The sequence below is a fragment of the Gymnoscopelus microlampas genome (assembly GCF_963454915.1).
Source record: "Gymnoscopelus microlampas genome assembly, chromosome: 12".
NCBI classification, from domain to species: Eukaryota; Metazoa; Chordata; class Actinopteri; order Myctophiformes; family Myctophidae; genus Gymnoscopelus; species Gymnoscopelus microlampas.
This window is the reverse complement of record NC_139949.1, coordinates 20,048,654-20,074,856: the sequence shown is the minus strand read 5'-3', so window position 1 is coordinate 20,074,856 and position 26,203 is coordinate 20,048,654. Positions and strand designations below refer to the sequence as shown.

Here is a 26,203-nt window from a genome sequence, read left to right as displayed (position 1 = left end):
TGAAGTATCACAGCGGCCGGAATGTTTTGTCGTGACATAACGTGCCACTTAACCACGCAGGACATGCATACCTGTGCACGCACGTGTGTGTGCGTGCGGATGTACTGACACTGAGCGCTGTGTGCCAGGCACGCTATACATACAGTATAGGCAACATCTGACACAAACGGGAATGGAATTTATGGAAAGTCTTCAGATGAGTGAATGCCTTATCTAAACACACACACACACACACACACACACACACACACACACACACACACACACACACACACACACACACACACACACACACACACACACACACACACACACACACACACACACACACACACACACACACACACACAAACCCACAGACAACAAAGTGTGATTGTGTTTTATTCCTGTCCTGGATGGTTGGATCAATACTGGGTCGGTTAGCAGGCCTCCAACCCTGAGGCAGTTTCCCACAAGCAGGCTTAGCAACGTCTGCTCTCTCTCTCTCCCTCCCCACCTCTCCTCTCCAATCATTCCTTCTCCCCTTCCTCCTTGTATCTGCCTAAATCCCGATTCATACTTCATTGCACGACGGTGTATGTCTGCTACTGTATATTATTTCTGCCATTGTGTGGCGTTAAGTATATGGCTTTATTGGCTTAAGGCCTTGCATCCTTCGTCTCCCTCTGTCATCTCTCATCGTCAATTTCTGTCAACAGTATTTTGGCTTCTTTGCTTTCTATTCTCTCGTACCTTCATTCAATCCATCCCCCTCCCCCGCCCTTCTGTTTGTCTCTCGGCTTCTATGTTGTTGTTGTTGTTTATTTTCCGTTCCTGTTGTGCTTTGTGCTGTGCACTTTGGAAGGGTGAACTGATAAAATAATTGAATTCTACGTCACCCCTCCCACACCACCACCACCACCACCAGCTTTAAACATTATCGATTGATATCAATAGAACTCATTTTGTTTTATTGCTTGCTTTTGTCGAAGAGCCTTTCCATAATTTAGATGTTGAAATTGTATTGATTCTCTTAATGTTTTTATTTCACACTACAATTTTTGTCACGTGATGTTTTGGTTCTGTTCTTTCATTAGATTTTTCTTTTTATGTAAAGCACCTTGTAACTTTGATAAACTGCTCCAGACAGTTTATTATTATTATATTACTACTATTATTATTTATTATGTATGTATGTAAGTAAGCTTTATTTAATCAGGAGAAATCACATTGAGGTTCGAGACCTGGCCAAGACGAGGCCAAAGCAGTGTAAAACAGACAACAAGGGACAAGACCAAAATCTGATTTCTTTCATGAACCGCATACTGGGAAATAAATCGTTCTCAGGTGTGAAACAACTTGCCATAACCTCATGTGTCTTCTCTCTGCTGTGTTTGTCTCACATTTTCACTTCAGTGTGCTCGTAAACCCCCCCCCCTCTTTGTCCGTTCACATCATGAGGATTATTATTATCCTCTGCCTTAGGAGGTGTTCTTATATGAGAATCTCATTAAAGGACCTCATGCACACAGTTTATGTAAGAAGGGTCTTGTGGACGGTCCAACCATCATGAGTGAAATGTGTGACTCATGTCTTGGGCGATGACAAGCAACACCCACGCTGAGTACGTGCAATCGCTCTCACGCACGCACGCACGCACGCACGCACGCACGCACGCACGCACGCACGCACGCACGCACGCACGCACGCACGCACGCACGCACGCACGCACGCACACACACACACACACACACACACACACACACACACACACACACACACTCACATGTTTGTATTAACATACTGAGAACATCAACATTTTAGATGCCGATTTTATGAATGACAGTTATAGTCACCTTTAAGCCTAAAGCGTTGTGAACTTGTAGATTCGGTGCACAACACCAGCATGCAACTAAGTATAAATCAAGCATACACTAAACCTGACTAATGAGCTAATCCTAACCCCAACCTGAACCCTAACCAGGCCCTCACAAGTATAGTAACACACACACACACACACACACACACACACACACACACACACACACGCAATGTGGTGGCGTGTATTCATGTATGATGCTGTTCACAGATGAGTACCCTAATGTGAATTAACCCAGAAAAGCCAAGAAGTGTTTCTGTCTGTGAGTTCAGGTCGTTTAGGGGGAGACGAGTGACTGAAAATGCTGAGTTCATGCACCAGTGTGCATTAGCAGAATGAAAGTGTTTGTGCGTGCGTGCGTACAGACTTGAAATATGTGTGTATTTCCATATAAGCAGTGACCCACAAAACAACTCAGCCATTATTACCTCTCATGTGTGGGACTCATATCTGTCTGAGTCCACTCTGTCCAACTCACTCCAATAAGTATTTTCATTGGTTCAATATTTATAAAACCCACAGACACACTTTACCTTCACTTTCAATATTGTTCAGAAATATCAAAAATATCAGATCTACAAACTCAATGCGCATCGCAACATGTTGTGACCTTGTAGATTTGCTATTTTTTGTCATACTCAAGTACGACAACTGAAATATGGAGATGCTTGGATCATGTAAATATGGAGAGGTTTTGACAAACAATATCCAAGTCAAGCCAAGTCAAATGTATTTATATAGCACACTTTAAAACAACTCTCATTGACCAAAGTGCTGCTCAGACAAGGAGGTAGCTAAAATCACAAATACAAGAACCACATACATAAACAATTAGACACACAAGGCACACATTGTTAAACATTCAACAATAAAATGAAAACGTAAACATCTGCTCCATCAGGAGGATGCAATCGCTTGCGAGTAAAAGTGAGTGTTGAGCCTGGACTTAAAAGATTCAGCAGAGGGGTCAGATCTGACAGGGAGGGGAATGTAGTCTAAAGGGGCTGTGGCATTAACGGTGCAGTCACCCCTGAACTTAAGGTTGGACTTGGGACAGCTAGAAGTCAAGTCAGGCGACCTGAGGGACTTGGAGGTAGAAGGAGAGGTGGAAAGGTCTGCAATACAGCAGGGGGCAGCCCATTGAGAACTTCATAAACCAACAAGATCATATTAAAATGTATTCTGAACCTTACACTGTCTGCCAGTGGAGACAGGGGTGATATGGTCCCTCTTCTGAGTACCTGTCAGGAGCCTGCTGGCCGAGGTGTTCTGGGCCTGCTGCGTGCAAGACAGGGATGACGGACTAATCCCAGGGAGTACAGGGAGTAGTAGCAGTAGTCCAAACAGGAGGATATAAGGGTGTGGAGAACTTTTCCTAGGCTTGGAAAGAGCGTATCTAATTGATTTGGGCGATGATACAAAGCTTTAAACTGGAATCAAAAAGCACACCAAGGTTTTTCACATGGGGTTTGGCTGAGCCATTTGCTATGCTTAACGCATTATGCACCTGAATACACCATCATGAGTTCAAATCCTCTCTCTCTCTCGACTCCATTTTTCCTGCAAAGACTTGGCTCTTGACATGCATGACACAAAAAGGAAAATAAATATAGATGAATAAGTACACTCACAAATTATTAAAAGCCAGGGAAAAGAAGTGAGTCTTGAGTAAGGATTTATAAACCTCAGTGGACTGCACAGATCTAATGTGAAGGGGCAGGCTGTTCCAGAGCCTGGGGTAGCAGCAGCAAAAGCGCGGTCAACCAAGTGTTTGTTTCTCTGGCTGTGTATCTAAAAAAAGAAGATAATAAAAAGAAAACCTCACAATATCTAGACCAGATACAGTAAATATATACAGCACCGCAGGATGACTGACACTGCACCCTTTCCATTGTTGTGACTCATGTTTTCCTTAACAAACCCTCACAGGTCGCGGCCCGTACGGAAAACAGCATCAGGAGGCGGAGCCAAGCCATGCCCCGCCCCTCCACCAAACGACGCAGTCGTTTCTCCTCCCTGTGGGGGCTGGACACCACCGCCAAGAGGAAGACTAAGGGACATCCCTCCATCAGCCAGGTGACTACGGTTTCACGTCATCTCAATCACCTCTGCTCCTGGCTAACATAGAATGTTATTATATTAATCACGTGAGCCCTATTCTGGCGCTAACATTTAGCAAAAACGTTGAGAACCACTGCACTAAATCATCAGAATCTCTGTATCGTTCCGGGCAAAGTCTCAATATTGATTAACCCCTGATTAGACTAGTTAGAGCACAAAAGGCAGCAAGGCCTCTGGCTGTCCTGTAACTGGATATGTGTAGGATATCAGTATAAGTATACTTTTGGATATGACAAAAAATATGAGTTTAAAAATAAACTCAAAAGCCACTCGTCCACAGTGTAGTTTACATCCATTAGCCCGAGGAGCCTGTCGAGCCTGTCAGCTGCAGTATCCAATAACTAAACATATACATTCTCACGTCACTCCTTCTGACAAAAAACCTCTGCAAACGATACACTGACGTGTCCTCGTTCCAAGCACCTTGGAGAGCCTCCTCTCTCTTGCACTCTCGGCTCCTCGAGAAGCAAATGACTTGGGACATGTCATTTGGAATTTATGCTCATGAAATGATGGGGCCGTGGTTTGTGAAAAAATGCTGGTGTAAAACACATACATACTGTGAAAGCGGACCAACAAAGGCACGTTTATTTCAGGGATCCATTTTGTTCTGACCTCAACCACTTGAATGCTTTGAGGTGGGAAGTTCCAAGTCAGAAACTTCCCACTTCCCGCTTGGTATGACGGCACCATATGTTTGAAAATAACATTCTCCATGTGAGGTCCATTGACCTACACCTACTGTACTGAAATTAATGCTGACGTGATGGTCAAAGTTGTTATGGAGAAACATTTCACTATAGCGTTCAGTACAGCAGGTGTCACATTTTTTTATGAAATGGTTAAATGAAAAGGTGATTTATTGTACAATACTTCTATCTGTTTGCAGGTGTTTGTTGACAGGATGGAGCCAGTGAAAAAGCCTTTGGAACGCATGTTTGAAGATTCTGCCAGCGAGAAATCTGTAAGAACTTTACTGACTTTAGCCCTCCGACACATCTGACGCAATACATCTGACGTGTTGGTCTCAGCCAGATCAAATTTATTTCATACAGCCATTCAATCAGATTTTTGTTATTAAGATAATCCTAAGAAAGTAATAGAAAAATATAGACAAAAAACAAACAAGACGAAAAGGAAAGTGTACAAATACAAAACATAAAAACTAAATGAGGTTGTGGTGTGTTTATTTAACTCTGATAGTACACTCTCAGAGTTAAATTAACACTCCAGATTTTATCTTTCATTAGCCTCCGTAAAAGCTTCCAAGGTGCATTTTTGTACAGCGTAATAATCATCGAGGCGAGGGACATCACAGAACCATGAGGCCATGAACCAAGGCTGTTAATATCTGAGGGGAGACGTCAGCTCCATGTGTTGATCCATGTCCAGGTGTTTCTCTTTGAGTTTTGTTTTCCATGTTTCAAAGACTCACTCTTCACCTGGTGTGAGATATTTGAACCTGGTATAGGAGTGTGATCATCAACCTTTTAAATGTCAAGCACCCCCAGTTTAATATGCATATTAGGGCATGGGCCCCCATTTGATATGATACATTTTTTATGTATTATTATAATCTTTTATGTCTGGGATCCCAATCCTCAGTGTTAATGTAACTCTGAGGAGTGTACAGATGCCACTATCAATCTGTCGATCATTTAGCTGGGGACACCCTGGAACCCCCTAAAGGTACTTTTACTGATTCAACCAGCAGATGGGTGCTTACATGGCACAGATGAATGTACGGGGGGAGCTGCTAGGGGTTAAGTGTCTTGCTCAGGGGCACTTCAACATGTTGACTGGGTGAGCCGAGGGTCGAACCAGTGACATTTCGATCCTCAAATAGCCTCTCTACCCACTCAGCTACAGCCCCCTGTAACTAAGCTACAGTATGTGATAAAGTTAAATGACTGCAATCCATTTCTGCCTGTTAATCTAAGCAGGAAAATAAAATAAAACAAACGGTGCAACTATATCTCCATTTGCTCTTGAAAATGTTGGGCTGACAGACTGACTGTCCGACAAAATAGCTTATACTAGGGCTGGATGCCCGTATTGTGTCAAGGACAGTTCCAGTCAGCTCCATCCTGGCTGACCTCTGGTCTGTATGGTAGAGGAGAGAGGGCAGGCAGAGTACCAGCATGCTGTCACAACTCTGCTCATGGCAGCACTTTCTACAGGAACACCGAACCACTCTGATTGTAGAGGACCACAAGCAGCACTATAGGGGATTGATTTCCCTTCTGTGCACACATGCATGGATGCGCGCGTGTGCACGCGCACACACACACACACACACACACACACACACACACACACACACACACACACACACACACACACACACACACACACACACACACACACACACACACACACACACACACACACACACACGAAAGTTCCCATACAAAGTTACTATGGCAGGGGAGCACCATGTTAAAACACATGGGAGGCAATTGGAGCTTTGATAGGAATGATGATGAAGGGGTGAAAAGATTGTCAAATTGCAGTGTTTTCATTTTGTGCATTTATAAACTGCATAATGTTACACCCAGTCAGCATTGGAGAAAAGCACCTTTCCAGTTAGTGGTTGTCTAACTGTTCTTGGGATAGTGCAGGAGGATAGTGGATGAAGCGCAATGCAGTGTTAGGAACAGAAGACATAGAGAAAACTAAATTCCAGCCGGTGGACACCTGTTTCATGTCTTCCCCGCTCTTTGCCCCCAGCTACCTCGATTTACAATTTACAATTCCGACATTTGACATACATGTACGCTCTTATCCAGAGTAAATGGAGTGAATGTTAGTCAACAAACAACAGGCATAGTAACTATCATCTATTGAAATAGGCAGCAAGTAATGATACATAAGGAAATAAGAAGTCCTAGGGGGTGAGGTGGTCTCTGAAGTGGTGGATTTTCAGACTGTGATGGAAAATGGGAAGTGAGTCTGCTGTTCTGACTGAGGGGAGAAGACATTGCACAGCTTGTCCGGAAGCCAGTGAAAGGAAAGTAGTGGGAAGACATTTAAGAATGTCTCTCTACACTGTGCTGTCTAAACAAAGCAAAAACTGACAATAAATGACAACACGCACACGCACACACACACACACACACACACACACACACACACACACACACACACACACCATTCTCCAGCTTTGTGAGCTACGATGTTTGTTTTTGACATAGGGAGGATAGATTATTGGAGAGGCCTGTGTCTGTCTGTCTGTCTGTCTGTCTGTCTGTCTCTCTCTGTCTGTGTGTTTCTCTCTCTCTGTGTGTGTGTGTGTGTGTGTGTGTGTGTGTGTGTGTGTGTGTGTGTGTGTGTGTGTGTGTGTGTGTGTGTGTGTGTGTGTGTGTGTGTGTGTGTGTGTGTGTGTGTGTGTGTGTGTGTGTGTGCGTGTCTGTGTGCGTGCGTGCGTGTCTGTGTGTGTGCGTGCGTGCGTGCGTGCGTGCGTGCGTGCGTGCGTGCGTGCGTGCGTGCGTGCGTGCGTGCGTGCGTAGGGTGTGGGGTGTTAGTTTACCATGCTGCCCATGCGTCTCCCACCCCCAGCAGAGGCATGCTGGGTAGGCCAGGAGGGGAGCCAGATGGTGCCGAGGAGGCCTGGGAGTTCAGGGAGTAGGAGGAGGCACCCCCCACCCCCCCAACCCCAGGCTGCTGTCTGTCTATAAGAATGTGTGTGTGTGTGTTTGTGTTTGTTTGCGTTCCACTTCATGTCTCCCTCTCTTTCTGCCTCCCTTTGTCTCTTCCAATTTATCTTTCTCGCCCACACACATACCATTACATACTGTATATTACTGTACATATACTGTATTATATACATAATGTGAATGCATATGGGTATTAAATTAAATTCAAATGAGCTTTATTGGCATGAGAAACATATACAGTATGTTTGCATTGCCAAAGCAAGCGTTAAAATAAAAACAATTAAAATGTATGCATGTACAACAGTATAAATGCATGTACTATTAAAAGGAATACAGTAATGCATATCTATATGCATGCACCAGATGTACAGTATATGCGCACAGTGCCGCACACACGCCGCACGGACGCGCGCACACGCGCACACACACACACACACACACACACACACACACACACACACACACACACACACACACACACACACACACACACACACACACACACACACACACACACACACACAGAGTGTACTAAAAGTCTGAGTTCACTTAAACAAGGGACCACCATGACAGATTGTTAACCATCAGCAGATTGTGTGGTGAGAATTCAAATCTTGGCTTGGGGTTGTGTGATGAGAGATGGATGAAGGGGGGGGTCTGGGATGGGGGGTAGCAGAAGGAGAGGCAGTGATGGATGGGGGAAGGCATGAGAGTGGGATGAAAGAATAAAGGGGTATCTGGCTGTCTGGTTACCTGATAGGAGCAGATATGTTATCAGTGACAAACCGACTGCGATGGAAGAGGATGAGGATCTGTACTGATGGGATGGACAGATTGTCAGGGGTCAGACTGATGGATTTAAAGGTCATAGAGCATGGACCTCATGTCAGATGTGGACACACACACACACACACATACGCACACACGCACGTACGTACACACTCAGGCACGCACGCACACACACACACGTGACGCACGCACGCACGCACGCACGCAGATGAATTACATTAGATTAGATTAAAAGGTAATATGATCTGATGCCCTGTGCTCAGTGACGCTGCTATCAGCCTACCCTACACTGTGCCACTCTGAATACAACAAATACAATGCGTGTCTGTGTGCATGCATGTACAACAGCGGTTCTCAACCTTTTAAATTCAATGAATTCTTTCAATGGACTCTCAATGGAAAATCTTGTTTTATTTGATGGCCTTACTGCCATGGCATTTGGCCTTTTTGCCCTCAAAAAATGGACAACAGCAAAGGCCAAGTGGCCTTGCCCCTAAAACGACGAAATTCCAGGCCTGCTAACAATCTTCAAAATAAAGTTGTCTAAAGGTGTAGAATTCTTATTATTATAATGTTTTACTACACTGCAAATGAATTAGGATCAGTGTTTGGCTCACTCAATGATTCAGCAAAGGGAACTCCGGGAGGTGTAAAATGTGTGCGTGCGTGTGCATGCACAACAGGTTCTCAACCTTTTGTGGATCAGGGCCTACTTGAAAATATTGAAGGAGTTTGCAGCCCGCCCATCTGACCGCTTAACACGGCAGCCAGTCAGATGGGTGGGCCGCGTGCATTCCCAGAGCATGTTTATTTTAATGACAAATCAATCGATTGTGTTTCAGAGTCGGAGGGAAGGCTCAGTGAAAAGTGTTCCCCAGCAGAACGTGGACAGTGACATTTGGGTTCCTGATTACCTGACTCCATCCTGGGTGTGTCTTCCTAACGACCAGCCTGTCCTGGTGATCATACATCCCGGAGAGACGGCACTGGATGCCCTGGACACTGTCTGCAAGGTCTGTTACGTATTACTGACCACATTTTCATTTTCAGACACATCTTCACTTGGAAATATTTTTACATTTTATATACACCTTAATAGTAAGGTGTCCCATGGTCAGAACCACAGTGTACTGTCGCAGAACAATATGAGACTCTCTCAGGCCTGTATTAAACATGGGCCCAATCTGATGTGGGAACCCATTGGTGTATTCTATTCACTCTAGAATCATCATTTACAGTAGGCCTATGGTGCCTGAACCAGTGAAGCAAAGTAGATATATAGATGAGAGGGATAGTGTGTTGACATGGATTGTAATGGTTTAATTCCAGCAGGAGTTTTGAATGCCTTTCTGCCCTTGGTTTCCTGTATCTCTACACTAACAATTTTTTCTTTTTTGAATTGTCAAAAGGTGTAGAATTCATTTTTTTCTCTTTTCTTTTTTTTACTACACTGCAAATGCAGTACTACTCAAATATTGAACACCTGGGAGTTGTTTTGGCATGCATTCGGTCAAATGCTTCACACACGACGGAGAAAGTATAATATAACTCTTCACCTGTTTCATGAGCTGAAGTGAAAGGTAAAACTTGTTTGCCCAGCCCTTTCCTTCTCCTAGCATCCGTCGCATTGTGTTCCATGCTGTATTACGTTTCTCAGCACGCAAACATAATTTCTCAACTCACAAACACACACACATGCGCACGCACGCACGCACGCACGCACGCACGCACGCACGCACGCACGCACGCACGCACGCACGCACGCACACACACACACACACGCACACACTATACTAAGAATCCAGTTGGTTCCATTTGTACACTCTCAGAGTTACAGTCCCGTAAATGTTCATTTGGTTAAATCAAAACTGAGAATGTTATTGTGTGGTACCAAGGCAGTTTAGACGTCCAGGTTTAGTTTTCACAACGAGTTAGCAGACAAGTGGGTTCAGTGTCTAATGTGTGTGAAAGACACATTAATGTGCTCTTGCGGGTATTGAACTCGAGACCTTTCCATTCTGAATTTGGGCACGTTAATTGCATAGCCCTGCCCGCTACCATATCACTTTATGCTAATGTTCTCTTTTGCGGCCAAAGCATTTGAAATCTTCTAACCGTTTTAACAATTTGGTAACACCAGAGACTGAGCAGATAATTGACCATGACAAGCCAATTAAAATGTAAAATGGACAAGGACTTGGTTTACTGATGAGTTTTAAATGTGGGTTGGATGGTTTATTTGAATGGATTGTACATATCATTAGAGTGCTAACTCTAATATGTTATCATAACTGCACTATCTCTCTCTCTCTCTCTCTCTCTCTCTCTCTCTCTCTCTCTCTCTCTCTCTCTCTCTCTCTCTCTCTCTCTCTCTCTCTCTCTCTCTCCTGTCAGTGTGTATTGATGTATTGACGGGAGTGTTTGCAATACCTGGGATGGTTGAGGTGTTACACAATATTGTCTGTGGTTCAAGTATGTAAAGAACAGAACAGATGTACTTTTCCATGTATCTATGTGCCTTATTATACAGTGTGTGTCATGTCATTCCTTATTTTGGATTCAGTACTGTATGTTGTTATCTTCATCAACATATCTCCCCCCCCCCTCTCTCTCTCTCTCTCTCTCTCTCTCTCTCTCTCTCTCTCTCTCTCTCTCTATTCCTTTCTCTCTTTCACGCAGCAGTCACACACACAGTTTCACTCTTTCTCATTCCTCATGTCTTGCTAAACCCTCCCACCTCAATCTCTGTCTCTCTCCCTATAGTCTTTGTGACTTTATCAGTTTAAATAATTATTAAATGACATACTTGGCTGCACACTAGAATCATCCCTAATGAACAATGATATGTACTACTGTATATGTTGACCTATGTCCCATCAGGATCTATCCACTGTGACACATGTGCAGTATATGAAGCAGATCTGTATGTCTGAATGTGCGTGTGCATGTGTGCATGTAGTAAAATGTCATAAATAACTGGAGCGCCTAATCTGTCCCCTATATGTGCTATACATGCATGTCGACGAACATGCATGATTGAATACATATATCCTCTAATGCAGTCAATTGTCAGTAGGGTTACAGTGTGTGTATACAGTACACTGTACAGTACTGAGCCACACTGTGCAAGAGTGCCATTGTAAGCTTTCTGTTAAAGAGGATCAAACCGCAGCAGCTTACAAAGAAATCACGTTCATTGTTGCTTTGTCATTTCCTAGTTTATCAGTCCTATACTTTGAGTCATGCTTCATATATAGTCCATCCTGCGATGGTGTCTTACACCAAAAATTGCCGATGTGCAATGCGATGCTTGTACATCGGCTATTTTCGGCAACATCGTATATACGGCAAAGTATGAATCAGCCTTTAACACATCCTCTTCCTCTGTCCCCTGGACCTTCATTGTGTCTTGCAGGCCCATAAGCTGGATCCATCCAACCACTACGTGCGTCTCAAGGTGTGTGTGGAGGGCCAGGTTCTCCTCTATGTCCCAAAGCCTGAAGAGGACATCTCTGACCTGGTGAGAGAGAACCCAACATGGGAGGGGGGGTGTCTCAGCCTGATGGGTAAACTGCAAAATCTTGAGTTTCAATTTAACTCTGAGAGTGTAAAAATGGGCCCTCCATTTTTACACTATGGGACTTAAATTGACAGTCATGCAGAGGTGGGAAGTTTCAAAGTATACAAGATCAAAGAGTAGTAGCGCACACCTCTTGAAGGCAAGTGCTGGCCTCGAAGTGAACTGAGATCAAAGAATAGCCGGCATTTCTAATCTTTTACTTGAGTAAAGAAGTAGAATCAGTACTTCTACTTTTTACACACGTTTTTTCATCTTTGCAGTCAGGATTTTACATTGTAGCCTGTGCTTCCTCTTAAACGTACCAAAACTCTTTTTAAATTGACGATATTGATGAGCTATACTAAATTAACTCTTTGAGTTCATATTCATGTTCATATTGTCTTCTCATTTGATCCCACTCATTTCACACTTTATTCACAGTTCAGCCTGATTATAGTTTGATGCAATGATCACTATTCTTATACAAAAAGTTTATAATGGCATGCACATCCAAACAATAAAATCCAAGGTGCTGGACAGAATAATCCACACACTGCATGGATCATGCTGCCATGGATATACAATTCTATTTTTACCACCAACAATGGTAATAATAGATTAAATATACGCTAGTGCATTGACTAAATCTTTCGGTTATATGACTAATTGCACTCTCCTGTGTATTTATACAGTAGAGTGGAATTCATTTTCTTTTTATTATATTTATACCCCACCCCCTCTCTGTGGCATCCACAAAGTCATGTGATTGTTATTGCGTTTTCATGCGTACAGCTTAGTTATAATAGCGTTGATTTTCTCTTGTCAGAGTAGGAAATAACCACAAGAAGCATACGGTAGCGCCCCCCCCCCCCCTCCCTTATGATGTTCCAGATTGCCTGCCTTGATCCTATACCGCACAATCAACCATTGAATAATTAAATTACTACCCACACACATCTACTTTCATTTCAAGTAATTAAAGAAATGATACGTGTTGTGTGTTAATTACCCTGTATTGTGTTTCACTTACTATTTAGAGGCGAGTGTAGCAATCTAGGGGTCTTGACCCGCTTTCTTTGTAACCCAGGCAAGATCCAAATGCATGCAATGTTTGTGCATGTTTTATGACTCGCTTGCAGATTAGTGTCGAAGCGTGTGCGAAATTCCCAAGATATACTGCACATATGTAATGAATTATGCAAAATTGTGCATGCTGTATACTCTGTATGCGTGGATGCATTTCTGTTCATGTTCATATAACGCCTGATTTATACTCACCATCATATGACAGTATATCTACTGGACAAGCACACAAAAATGACCAGCTCAGTGACCTTGTGGTTCGAGTGTCCGCTCCCTAAGATTGGGTAGGTCGGTGGTTCACTCCCTGGCCGAGTCATACGAAAGAATGGTTCCCAGTGCCTCCCTGCTTTGCACTCGGCATCAAGGGTTGTATTGGGGGTAAGCCCTGTGACATCCTGGCATCATGTCCAGGGGGTGTACTTGTACAGTACATCAAGCTGCCTCATGCTATGGAAACAGGAGATAGACTCCTGATATACTGTATGGGCCACATGGCTGGGAAACCGTTGGTTCCCAAGGCTATACACACTTACAAGCACACACGTTGTTAGCTTGTAGATCTGCTTCCTGCTATGCTATGTATCCCAGATTGGCTTAAGGCCGGCCGGCGGACCTCTGACGTCACTGTGACTCAAACATAGCCATAAACAAACCACATACTCCCATATCACTATGACTCACACATAACCATAAACAAACCCCATACGCCCATATATAGGCATGTCACTATGACTCAGACATAACCGATATGCCCATATATAGGCATACTGTATATGGAGATCCTGTTGTCCAGAGGCACAGCTTCGACCGCTATGCACACAGCATACACATCATGTGTGCCGAGTTTGAAGTCAATGAGCAACTTAAAACTTGCCGTGCGGCATTGGCAAGGACGCCAAGTTGTTCGGATATGTGGTTGTCCAGAACCGCCGATCCGACCAAGAGGCCCATATATGGGCATGCCAATATACAGGGTATGGGCATATAATAATGACATCAGGGATCCCCATATATGGGCATAAAAGGGACACAGGTAGACAGACAGATACAGAGATCTACATAAATGGGCAAAATAGGGACACAGACAAACGGGTACTCTGACAAAGCCCCCGGCAAAGCCCCCCAACGGTCGGATCGGCATAGTGTACAGTAGGTGTGAAGGCCGAATTCTAGCACTCCAGTATTTGAAAAAGACCTTAACATCCACTTTATTCAGCACCTGTAACTTTAAAACCGCTGAACTGAAGCACACTGAGCCCTTTCACAGCACAATCCTTATAACTGTTTTACTCAAGTAGCCCTTTTATAACCCTTTGCTCTCTCTCTCTCTCTCTCTCTTTCTCTCTCTCTCTCTCTCTCTCTCTCTCTCTCTCTCTCTCTCTCTGCCTTTCTCTTTTATCTCGTCATGCTTTTATCTCCGGGCTTTGATCTCAATCCACTTTTCTCTTTTCATTCCCAGGCTAAGAATATTATATTATCATCATTATATATATTTCCCCCCATCATAGTGACAAGCACACTGTGTGCTTGCTTCTGTTTAGGTCTGTTGTTACATACACACAGCTGTGTCTATGCATGTGAAGTCACCCCCCCCCCCCCCCCCACACACACACACACACACACACACACACACACACACACACACACACACACTTCACAGAGCCTGACCTTGGCTTTGACCCCACAACCTTCACGCTCAGTTTGCCCCGTTAAGAAGCCTGAATTAAACATTAGCCTGTACGTCCTTTATTATGATCCATGAGGTGGAAGAGCGTAGAGAATGATGCTGCCATCGATTAGCCGATTTCTTTCTTGTGATTGAACTTTATTCTATTCCATTGCAGAAGACGATAAAGGAACGCAAGTGTATACTGCAAGGTCCTCAGTCTCTGATTTGCGTGTACAAATGTAACCAAGTAGACACTTACATTTTGTACATGCTCAGAGTTAAATGAACATGTGGGGAGACAGACATGCGTGCCGTCGTTGCTGTTTTTCCACTTATTAAATCCCATCATCTTCATCTCTGTGTTCGCAGCTCTACAAAGAGATTGAAGTCTGCCCCAAGGCAACCAAGGTCATCCACTTTGATAAGGCGGAGTCCTGCTCCATAGGATATGGTACGATGGGTCTCTCTCACAGCTAGATTACATACAAACACACCTACGCACGCACGCACAAGCGTGCACACATACAGTACATTTTCCATCTGATTTCACCCAGGGACCTGGCATTGAAGTCAGTGTATTAAAATGTTATTTATTTGCTCATTCATTGAAACCTTTATGTATTAGTCAGGGACACACTGAACGGCCAAGATGATAATAAAACAGTAGAACGGAAAAAGGTAAAAATAGAAGTCAATGAATGAAAGCATTTATGCGTAGCTGTAATTTATTCCCCATTAAGTAACAGCAAAGACTCTCTTACAGTGATTCTTTTGTCCGTGACCCAGCCAGAACATTTTGACAGCACATGTTTGGGGCCCTGACCCACTGATTGAGAATCACTATGTATCAAATCCTTTAAGTAATGCAGTTGATTGAGTCAGACTGACTTAATGACAATGTGGGGATGAACCAGAATGACTGTAATTCATTTTAATTGTCTGCATTACTCAACTGGCTATGCTGTAATTTTTCGTTTCAAAAGGTTACTGACTGGAAATTAAAAATAAATGTACTTTGTCCTATTCTGTCTGTCTGTCTGTCTGTCTGTCTGTCTGTCTGTCTGTCTTGTCTGTCTTTCTGAAGGCTTTTCTGTGGCTGTCATTGATGAGGAGGGAACGCAGCAGCTCCACGTCACTGAAGTGAAAGCAGCAGGACTGGCCTCAGCCAAAGGTGTGTATATATTATAACTCTGCCTCCGATCTGACTGGTTTCTCAACATACGGAGACACCCTGACCTGACACTGATATTCCTGATCAGTGGCACCACTGAAGTGACTGAAATGTTGTTCACTTGTTCTCAAAGTGGGGTTTGAGGACCCTCAGGGGTCCTTGAATGGGTTCCAGGGGGTCCCCAGTAAAATATGTTAATATAGATTCAAAAGCAGTTTAACCACTTTAAACCCATACGGTACAAGCTCACGACACGATGCAATGCGCTGTGAGCTTATAGATCAGCTATTTAAAAAAAGAATCGTGGAAAAGAATTTAACAACAGAAATCTTGTATGGGGCCCCTGTCACAAACTGTTCTGTAGTAGTCAAACAGGCAACAACCTCTTAGGTTGGATGAGGTGAGGTGAGGTGAGGTGAGGTGAGGTGAGGTGAGGTGAGGTGAGGTGAGGTGAGGTGAGATGAGATGAGATGAGATGAGATGAGATGAGATGAGATGAGAACTTTATTGATCCCAGTAGGGAAACTATACCAATAAAAACTGCTCTCCTTTGTCTTGTTTAGCTGTTGTCTGCTGCACGTTAGGGACTAGAGATATCTACCACTCTCTCTCTCTCTCAACGGTTCCCTGTCATGTGATGGAGTCACAGAAACCTAATAGCTTTTTGAGAAACACACAGAGGTTCTGTGATGCAATGTTAATGTATAGAAAATGAAGGGTCTGCAGTGCGCCTTTTCTGCCCCCGAGAGTCAGACCATGGTTACTCAAGTGTGACATTGTGTCCTCTAATGTATTAGCATTCTAAATAGCAGTGTAGTAGCAGATTGTCTCTAGCCAGAGGTTAGGGATTTGTATCTCTGTTTGGAGGCAGAGACAGAGAGGGGATATGGCAGCCAGACTGCACTAGACACCCATCCCATTTGGAATATTACACTGTATTTCTCATCTTGAATCACTGAATAAAGATTGTCAGACTGTGTGTGTGTGTGTGTGTGTGTGTGTGTGTGTGTGTGTGTGTGTGTGTGTGTGTGTGTGTGTGTGTGTGTGTGTGTGTGTGTGTGTGTGTGTGTGTGTGTGTGTGTGTGTGTGTGTGTGTATGTATATTAGTGAATCTGGACTGAAGGGAATGGATAAAGATTGGCCTATAATTGCTGGAGGCTGTGTGCACAAACCAGGCCAGCATTGGACAAGTTGCCTCTAAGCTCCATCTCTGTCCATCTTTCAGTGTAACCCCCCCTTACTCACACACGCACACGAGCGTGCGTGCGCGCACACACACACACACACACACACACACACACACACACACACACACACACACACACACACACACACACACACACACACACACACATAAACACACGTATGCACGCAAACATGCATGCACACACGCCCACACACAATAGTGCGACCAGAGGGGTTTTCTTTCTCCATCCAATAAAAGACTACACCACAGCTGACATTTCACAATGCAGACAACTAGGTCATAACTTAGGGCTAAATGTGAGTAACTGTGTGTGTATGTGACGGTTTGTATACACAGTATGTGTGTGTGTGTGTGTGTGTGTGTGTGTGTGTGTGTGTGTGTGTGTGTGTGTGTGTGTGTGTGTGTGTATGTGGGGGTGTGGGTGTGGGTGTGTGTGTGTGTGTGTGTGTGTGTGTGTGTGTGTGTGTGTGTGTGTGTGTGTGTGTGTGTGTGTGTGGTTGGTGGTGGTGGTGAGGCATTATTATTTAAAAACAGCTTCACAGTGTTTCAGACCGTCTGCTATTTCCATTACATGGGATGCAATGTGAATTAAAGAACCATATTGGTGGTCTGGCATGTTTAGCCCATTAACTATGACTCACAGTATACTTGACATTACTGCCGACCATTTTCCAAAGCAACCTTTTTTACCTTAGAGCCCTTCTTACATCTGACAATAGTTGAGACCCCCCCACACGTGTGTGCACACGAACGCACACACCCACACATACACACAAAATAAACAGTAATTTTCCTATGACGAATAGCTTAAATAGGTGATCTATAAGCTCATAACACGTCACGACTCACGATGCAACATATTGTGAGCTTGTAGATCGTCTACTTCAGTTATTTTTTCTTAACTTAAAATAAATAAATATATATATATATATATATATATATATATATATATATATATATATATATATATATATATATATATATATATATATATATATATATATATATATATATATATTGACTGTATCATTTTGATTCATGTGTGTCAAAAGTACCAAACCCCTTTGTATGGCCTCTGTACTGAGGGCAGGTGAGAGAACTGTTTCGTTTACTGAACAGCTGTCAGATCCAATCTATATTATTGGACAATATTGCCTGCTAATTGGTTGGAGACTGAGAAGTAATTAGGTGAACAGGGCGCAGGTGTTAAAAGGGAGGGGCCAGAAGACAGTCAAACTGAACAACTCTGTTCTAAGACACTGCCTGGTTTATTCACCATATGGAAGGACAGAAAGCACAGTGTTGATGGGACAGGAAAAGACACCCTACTGTGTAAACCTATTCAGTCTTGTTAGATCATGATTGGCCTCTGGCAAACAAGCACTGAAGATTGCATTTTTAATGTATAGGAACAAGATGGAGTCCATACTTGTATTTTAAACCATAGTGCTGCCTGCTGTTGGGAGGCGAACAGCAGAGCTGTATGTTTGTTGTTACTGCATGTAGATAATTTGTACATATTTTGAACGACAGTTGGCAATGTCACATATAGTCACATGACATGTGCCATAAAAAGGATAGGCTGTGCGATGGTGTCCTGCAGTTTGGAGATCACCTGGAAACATGCCCTCTCTCTTGTGTGTTTGTTTTCACCTTTGTGTTAAAAAGTGTTTCAGAAATAGTAAAAAATGAATAAAATATACATACACACACATAGGAGCTACAATTACTAAGAAATATCTGCTTGAAGCTTGTTAAAGTTTTGCAGCAATGCTATTGTAAATGAAGGGAAGCTTAGCATAGTAAAGTCCTCTGTGTTAATTTATCCATTTGTAACTCTGAGAGTGTACAAGCGCAATTGTAACCAGATGGACCCGCAACGATCCATCTGGTTACATTTGAACGCACTCAGAGTTAAATGAACACTGAGGATTTGACTGTGTAGTCATGTATGTGTTTTTGTGAGTGAAGCGCTGCAAACTGTCCCTGAAATATGGCCTCATCTCTTTCTCATACTCTGTGCTGCTGCGTTCTCTTTCAGGTTTGAGAGCGGGTGATGAGATCCTCTTACTAAACGGCAAACCTGCGTCGGCCCTCCAGATGGAGGACATGCGGGCTGCCTTCATCAACCCAGCTTTGACCCTAAGCGTCAGCACCTTGCCCCTGCTGGACCCTCGCCTACTGTGCTCCCTCCCCCCACAGCGCTCGGAGCAGGACCAGGCCACTGACATCTTCTCTCAGAGTCAAGGTAACCATTCCTCATAATAACGCATATTTTTGAGAATCAGTTTGAGAAATATGTATAACTACACAAAAACATCCTTGGTAGGATAAAGAAAATGGAGAACAATACTACAATAATGTCATTGGTTATTATTCTAATGTATTTAGCAGACTTCATTGCAAGATGAAACACAACTCAGAAGCTGCAGTGCCCTCTATCTGTGCAGCGTATATATATTCTGAAAAATAGAATAGAATTGTACACATTGAACACATCTTCCCTGGGTCCCTATGTGGAGTCCCTGGCACAAAATATTTTCAGAATGGGGTCCATGACCAAATCTTCAATTTGGGGGTCCTTGACATTTAAGAACCACTGAAATATTGAATGGTAGACATTCAATTGTTACTTGACGTAGTAGCTGTAAGAATACGGCCAAATTTATAAAAGTAGTGAATGGTATTACTTTGTTACTGATAAAGTAATATTACGTAATGTGTTACACTTAACACTGTTCACGTAGCATTTTACGGGGAGTCTCTGCACCAATGCCAACACAATTTCCTTCTAGGTTTCTTTGCTTTTACTCCTCACCTTAATTCGCTCACTGTAAATATCTCCAGGGAATGAAAGGGGGCATGCAGGTGAGGGCTGCACTTCTCTTTTCAGTTTTTTTGAAAGCAGGAGGTGAACGGGGTGATCTACTAATTATTCATAGATACTGTCTGACAGCCAACCTCCTGGCAGACGGGCAGAAAGCTGCCTCGCTCTCTGACCTGCTCCCTTTTTATCTATGCAAGGACGTCATTTGTATTCCCTCCGAACTGGAGCGTTGCAGGCAGCGCACAGGCTGACAAACTGGCATTGCTTTATGTTCGGCCTCCAGTAGCAATTGAATATTAATGTGAATCCCTAGATGGTGGGAAGCTGTCTTTATGCATGGCGTGCAGTACTCTGAGAGTCGGGCGAGAGTCAACAAGCAGTGTCTGAACAAAACAAAACAAAACAAAAAACTAGTGTTGATGGATGGTGGTGTTATTGTGATGAGCAACAGTACTGTAGGTAATGGTCTGCTAGTGACAGAGAAGGGCACGATGATATGATATCTAGAAATCCTGACATCAGCATGATATCAAAAAGTATATTGTAACAGATTAATTAGAGATGCTTGCTCGTCAAATAGATAAAAAAAACGTTGTTCCAAGGCCAGTGTGGAGATATTATCCCGCCATCTGGTCCTTGGTCTGCACGGGGGTCTCCTCCCATTGGGACGTACGCCAAGGGGCTCCCTAGGGAGACACCCTGGAAGCATCCATACTAGATGCCCGAACTACCTTAGCTGGCTCCTTTCCAAGTGAATTAGAGGCAAGTGAAGAACCAGAGTCTCTCCCGGGTGACTGAACTTCTCACCCTATCAGCCACCAGCTGATGTTTGCTGTTTTTAACATGTCTGTAAAGCACTTTGCAACTATGTTTGGAAAAGTGCTATACAAATAAAATGTATTCATTCTGTCATCTGAGAAAACTCATCATTTCGATATAACATACTGCACATGCAATGCCTATTCAGTAAGCCCCTATCTCTCTCTCTCTCTTGTGTGCAGAGGACATTTTGGATGAGGTGTCAGGGTTGACGGTGGACAGTCTGGATGAGACGCTGTTGGACGGCCCTCAGTTGGATCCACAGAGCCCTGTAGGACACTTGGACAAGAACAGCACTGAAGCTGGACATAAGGTAATGAAATGTTTATGAGGTTACCCAAGGGGGAGCATAGACATCTATTCCAAAACACTACTCAGGTTCACAATTGAGTATGTTTGTTCATGTGTCTATTTAAAAATATATATATATTATTGTTTTTAATATAGTTTTTCAACTTGCAGTACTAACATGGAACTTGGGTGTTTTCTTCTAAATGGTGAATTTGGAGTTGGTATAGAAACATACTGTAGAGTTTATTTTCCCCTGTTTAAGAGGGGGAGGGGGAGGGGGCATGTTTTTCAAATGAAGGACGTTGGAAACCTTCATGTGTGACAGCCTAGGATGGGGAATGGCAGACGTGAGCCTTTAATCTGTGATGGATGGAATATGATGCCTGTGCACTGGGATGCATTGCAAACAACAAAGACGATGACTTGTTGGTATTGGTATCAGTATGTGACCCCTGGCTCTGCGCTGATGTCTGAGGTGGATTCTGTGTGGATGATGAGTTGCATTGTTGCGTTGCCATCTTTCAGGCTGTTTGACAGGCTGCTTTTGGCCTCAGGGGCAAGCTCACTTTTCACATCTCGTTCTGTCAGTGATGTCATCATCCGTACTTTTTGAGTGTGTGTGTTTCCTTGTGCTTCCATATTCGAAGATAGAAGTATAGTTTTAGAGGTTAGAGAATGAACATACAGCAAACATGCCCTCACAAGTAGACATACAGTATATATAAAGTCTCATTGAAATTGATATATCTTTTTCAAGGGTGACCTGGCCAAGAGAGCAGCATGAATATTTTTTTAATATTGACCAAGAGTACTATTTTCTCAATCCTTAAATTCCCCCTAGTATGTAGCTCTTGCAATTTCAATACATTACACTTCTGTACATTATTCCAGGTAGAACGTGCAGTGTATTTAAAAGCTTATTTGTCTATTTCTGTTCTTTGTCTGGGGTCAATATCTGTAAGGTATTGTGAGAGTGCAGGCCATATTGATTGTGGTTTCTGCTCCTGTATGGACACAGAACACAGGAGCAATTTATGTGAAAACCAACAATTTCAAAAATCTGCTGAAATGCTAGTACAGGGATGTCCACGTAGCAGCAGCATAAAGAGTACAGTGGTTTATGAGAATTCCAGTAATAAAACATAAAGCAGAGTGGTATACAGTGTCCAACGTCTTTAGCCACTGGTCAGGTGCATCCATAAAGAGCAGATCGCACATCTGTGTGAGAACCAACGTGCATACCTGACTCTGATGCCGGTGTATTATGTGTGTGTATAACAGATGTGGAACAGTTTCAAGCTCAATCTGTTTCTGGTTATAAAAGCAGACCTGACAGGTCAGGGTGACCTCATGCAGGTCATAGGGGTGTGTGTCTGTGTGTGTTTTTTCTTTTTTCCTAGATTCTTTCTTGTGTGGTTGATATATTTGTGACCTTTTTAAAGACGGGGTCAGTGGATTGGCTGCCTTGTGAAGATCTGAGAGAGGAAATGTGTGCATGCACAGACACGCATTGGAAATAAACTACTCACACAGCTGCTCTGAAACCAGCCACTGGAGAGTCACTCGTATGTAAACAAGACGTATTTAGAAGCCCAAGTCAATTCACATTTCTAACGCAAAATGACCGAAAACCCAAATGATTTTTCTGATGCAGCTGAATGCACCGCTGATGTGTTACTGAGTGCATCCACGTGTTCTAATAGCCATGTGTGCACCTGTCTCACACACACCATAAATTAATGCATCAACAGATGCGTCTGTGTGTGCCCATGTGTAGACTGTGTGTGTGTCTGTGTGTGTGTGCGCGCAGGGGCGTGCTCGCCCACAGACCGGGATAGGGATGTGTGTGTGTATGTGTGTGTGCGCACGTACACGCGAGTGAGAGAGAGTGAGTATCAGTGTCACTATCTAATTAAGATTACGTCTGGTCTCATCAGGGGTCGGGCCTGTGATTGCTGGGACAAGCCGTGTGCCAGCCCGTCTCCCTGGGATACGGTTGTCACTTCCATTACCACGGCAACGCCTGATAACCCGGTAACCACTGGGAAACAGTTTTTTACCTCTGTCCCTGTCAGCAGCCATGGCGTGAACAAAGGACAGTGGTCTATTCTTTTTTCCGCATGTGTGGATGTGTGTCAGTGAGCTATAGTCTGGATGTGAGTCAGTGAGCTTCAGTCTGGAGCGAAATCTAATGGCTGGGGTCAATGTTGGCTTCCCAGACTGGATATGAGGGTTGCTTCTGTGACTCCAATGTGCCATTACTAGTTGGGGGAGTGTAGGCGAGACGGATGGAGATGAGAAGGAGGGAGACGAGATTCCCAAAGAGACATGCTGACATATTATATCTACTCTCTGTACTCTCTAAAAGCAATGATTGAATCTAGAAGAAAGATTCCTCTGTGCTGGCTTGAAAGCACCTCTGCGAAGTAGATTATCTACAGTAGTGATTCTAACCTTTTTAATTTCAAGGACCTATACAGTTTGATAATGCATTAAGCCACAGACCTAATAATTATGTCTGGGACCCCAATCTACACCGTAAAATCCAGTGTTAATTTAACTCTGAGTGTGTACAAAGTGGAACCATATGGACCTGTAAGGGTCCATTAGGTTCTATTTGTACACTCCTGGAATTACAGATCTGTAAGAGTCCACACAGGGTACAATGATTACTATCTAGAGTAGACTATCATTTACCCCCTCAGGGACCCCTGGGGGTCCCCAGACCCCACATTGAGAACCAGTGGTTTGAAACAATGATTGGATATCTAGAGAAGTTCAAATGTGTTGGTTTGAAAGTACTTCTGTGATCAAGAAGATTATCTACACAGAATCAAGCAGTTCAGCGTCTGTTATCTCTTTAATGACCGGGCGTTCCCACAAAGGATTCTTCATGCTACGGTAATAGGACATCTTTTAAAGACATGATAAAGCAGATGTTTGTGCTACAGAGAGTGCGCTGAAGCCCACATATGGAGTCAATTTCACATGATGTAATCTGCCATTATTCAACAGAATTTACCTGGTGCGGGGGATGGTATGTATTGAGAAGGAATTCCTGAGATGAGGTCTCGTTTCATAACATCTTTTATAGGTTTGAAAGTGAAGCAGGCATCCGTTCTGTGCATTTCACTGAATCACACATTTTACACATTTCATCAGTGGTGGAAAAAGTACTCTGATGTTTTGCTTGAGTAAAAGTATCAATATGGCAATGTACAAGTAAAAGTCCTGAATTCAAAATTTACTTGAGTAAAAGTACAAAAGTATTGGCATCAAAATGTATTTAAAGTACCAAAAGTAAAAGTACTAAAATATTTGAAAATAGCAGATCTACAAGCCCACAACGCGTCGCGATGCGACGCGTTGTGAGCTTGTAGATCGGCTATTTTCAAATAGCCTATGTATAAAATAAGGCTAAAGTGGTTAATGTATGTTTTATAATATCATAATTTATATCCGAAAAGTAACTAGTAACTAAAGTTTTCAAATAATTGTAGTGGAGTAAAAGTACAATATTTTCCTCTGAGATGTAGTGGAGTAGATGTAAAAGTGTAGACAATTGGAAAAGTAGACAATTGGAAAAGTAAAAGTACTTCAAAAGTGTACTTAAGTACAGTACTTGAGTAAATGTACTTAGTTACTTTACACCACTGCATTTCATACAGTATGCAGGAACAGTGCATACAGATTTCCTTCAAGCTCCCTTGTGTATGAGATGTGCTATAGTACAAATGAGCTTGCCTGGCCTAAAATAAACAGTGCAAGGTAAATCACAGTAGAGTAGTGCTTACTGTGGCCTTTCAACCAAAATGGTTCGAGCTGTCTGTTATTATCCCTCTGTGTTTAGTGCTGAGCCAGGCTCTATTACTAGAAGTCTCCCCATCTCACCTTTCTTTTCAGTCTATCACCTCCTGTCTCGTTTATTCTCTCTCACCATCTGTATCCTTCCTTTACTCTGTGCTACAGTTCTCTGTCCGCTCTCCTATTACTCTACTCTACTCTCTCTCTCTCTCTCTCGCTCGCTCTCTATCTCCCCCATTGCCATCTGTCTCGTCATCACATAATTAGCCTTCATAATTCAGGTGCAGGGTTATGTCCGAGTCCTTCCTCGAGATGTGACAGCTTTGTGTATCTCTCTCTCCCTCTCTCTGTCCTCCTGTCCTCATCACATTTTCATACTGCCTTTGCCTTTTCTTTGTGCCCTCAGTCTTCACCCTCCTCTTGTCAGAGTCAGATTTATATTTATCACAGGATAGCCGCAACGACATTGAACATCTCTGTGATATTGGCTCAGGAGGACGTAACGACACAATAACGAAACATGGCGGCAATAAAACATGGACACCATTTCTACCACACACACACACACACACACACACACACACACACACACACACACACACACACACACACACACACACACACACACACACACACACACACACACACACACACACCCCTCCTTACCTCCGTCCCGCTGTTGCTCTCTCTATCACACCCTCTGACCCTCTGCTGTTCATTACCATAAACATGAGGCTCCTTTTGGTTGTGAGTCACCATCAACCTCTCCAACCTGTCTCTGAGCCCTGACCTGAGCGCTGAGCTCTCTGGGTTTTCCCTCTGACCTGTTTGAGTCAACAAGACATGAGCCAAGTCAGCCACAGAATCCTGCGGCGCTGCCAAAAACCACTACACATTTCTGTCACTCTCATTCTCTTTTTACATTTATTTTTCTTTTAATTGTTTCCCGTGAGACACAAGACTTGGGTTTGCCTTTTGTGTTCAGGTTGGCCGCCTGCTCCTCTCTCACTCTGCTGAATCCTCTGCGGTCTCTCTGACTAGCTTGAAATGCAGCGCTAAGTATTCACCCAGTTTACCCTCGGGTCACATGGTGGGATGGTGGTTTTAGGCACAGGAGGCGGCGGATGGTCCTTTTGAAAATTGGGACAAATTTTAATTATCCACCGCATTCTAATTGCTCCATTCTCTGGAACGATTGGAATCATTTTAGTGCAGATTAAAGAACGTCTCGTTAGCTGGGGGGAAATGGGGAGAGCTTCATTATGACAGACAAAGCACGAGTCACTCAATAAACTAACTGAGGGAAGAAGAGAGAGGGATTGCCTGGGATAATGGTGATATTAGCGATG

The 26,203-nt window shown here is 43.3% G+C and overlaps 1 protein-coding gene across 2 annotated transcripts in view; it reads left to right on the top strand.

Moving 5' to 3' along the window:
• Positions 1-26,203, top strand: part of LOC311057527 (rho guanine nucleotide exchange factor TIAM1-like) — an 88,878-nt gene that overhangs the window by 41,240 nt on the left and 21,435 nt on the right. For both annotated transcript variants that reach the window (XM_084074496.1, XM_084074495.1), the window contains exons 11-18: positions 3,788-3,934; positions 4,869-4,943; positions 9,267-9,437; positions 11,840-11,944; positions 15,105-15,186; positions 15,820-15,906; positions 19,155-19,361; positions 20,942-21,072. In XM_084074496.1, the coding sequence (XP_083930622.1) occupies positions 3,788-3,934; positions 4,869-4,943; positions 9,267-9,437; positions 11,840-11,944; positions 15,105-15,186; positions 15,820-15,906; positions 19,155-19,361; positions 20,942-21,072 (1,005 nt within the window). The remainder of the gene's footprint in view (positions 1-3,787; positions 3,935-4,868; positions 4,944-9,266; positions 9,438-11,839; positions 11,945-15,104; positions 15,187-15,819; positions 15,907-19,154; positions 19,362-20,941; positions 21,073-26,203) is intronic.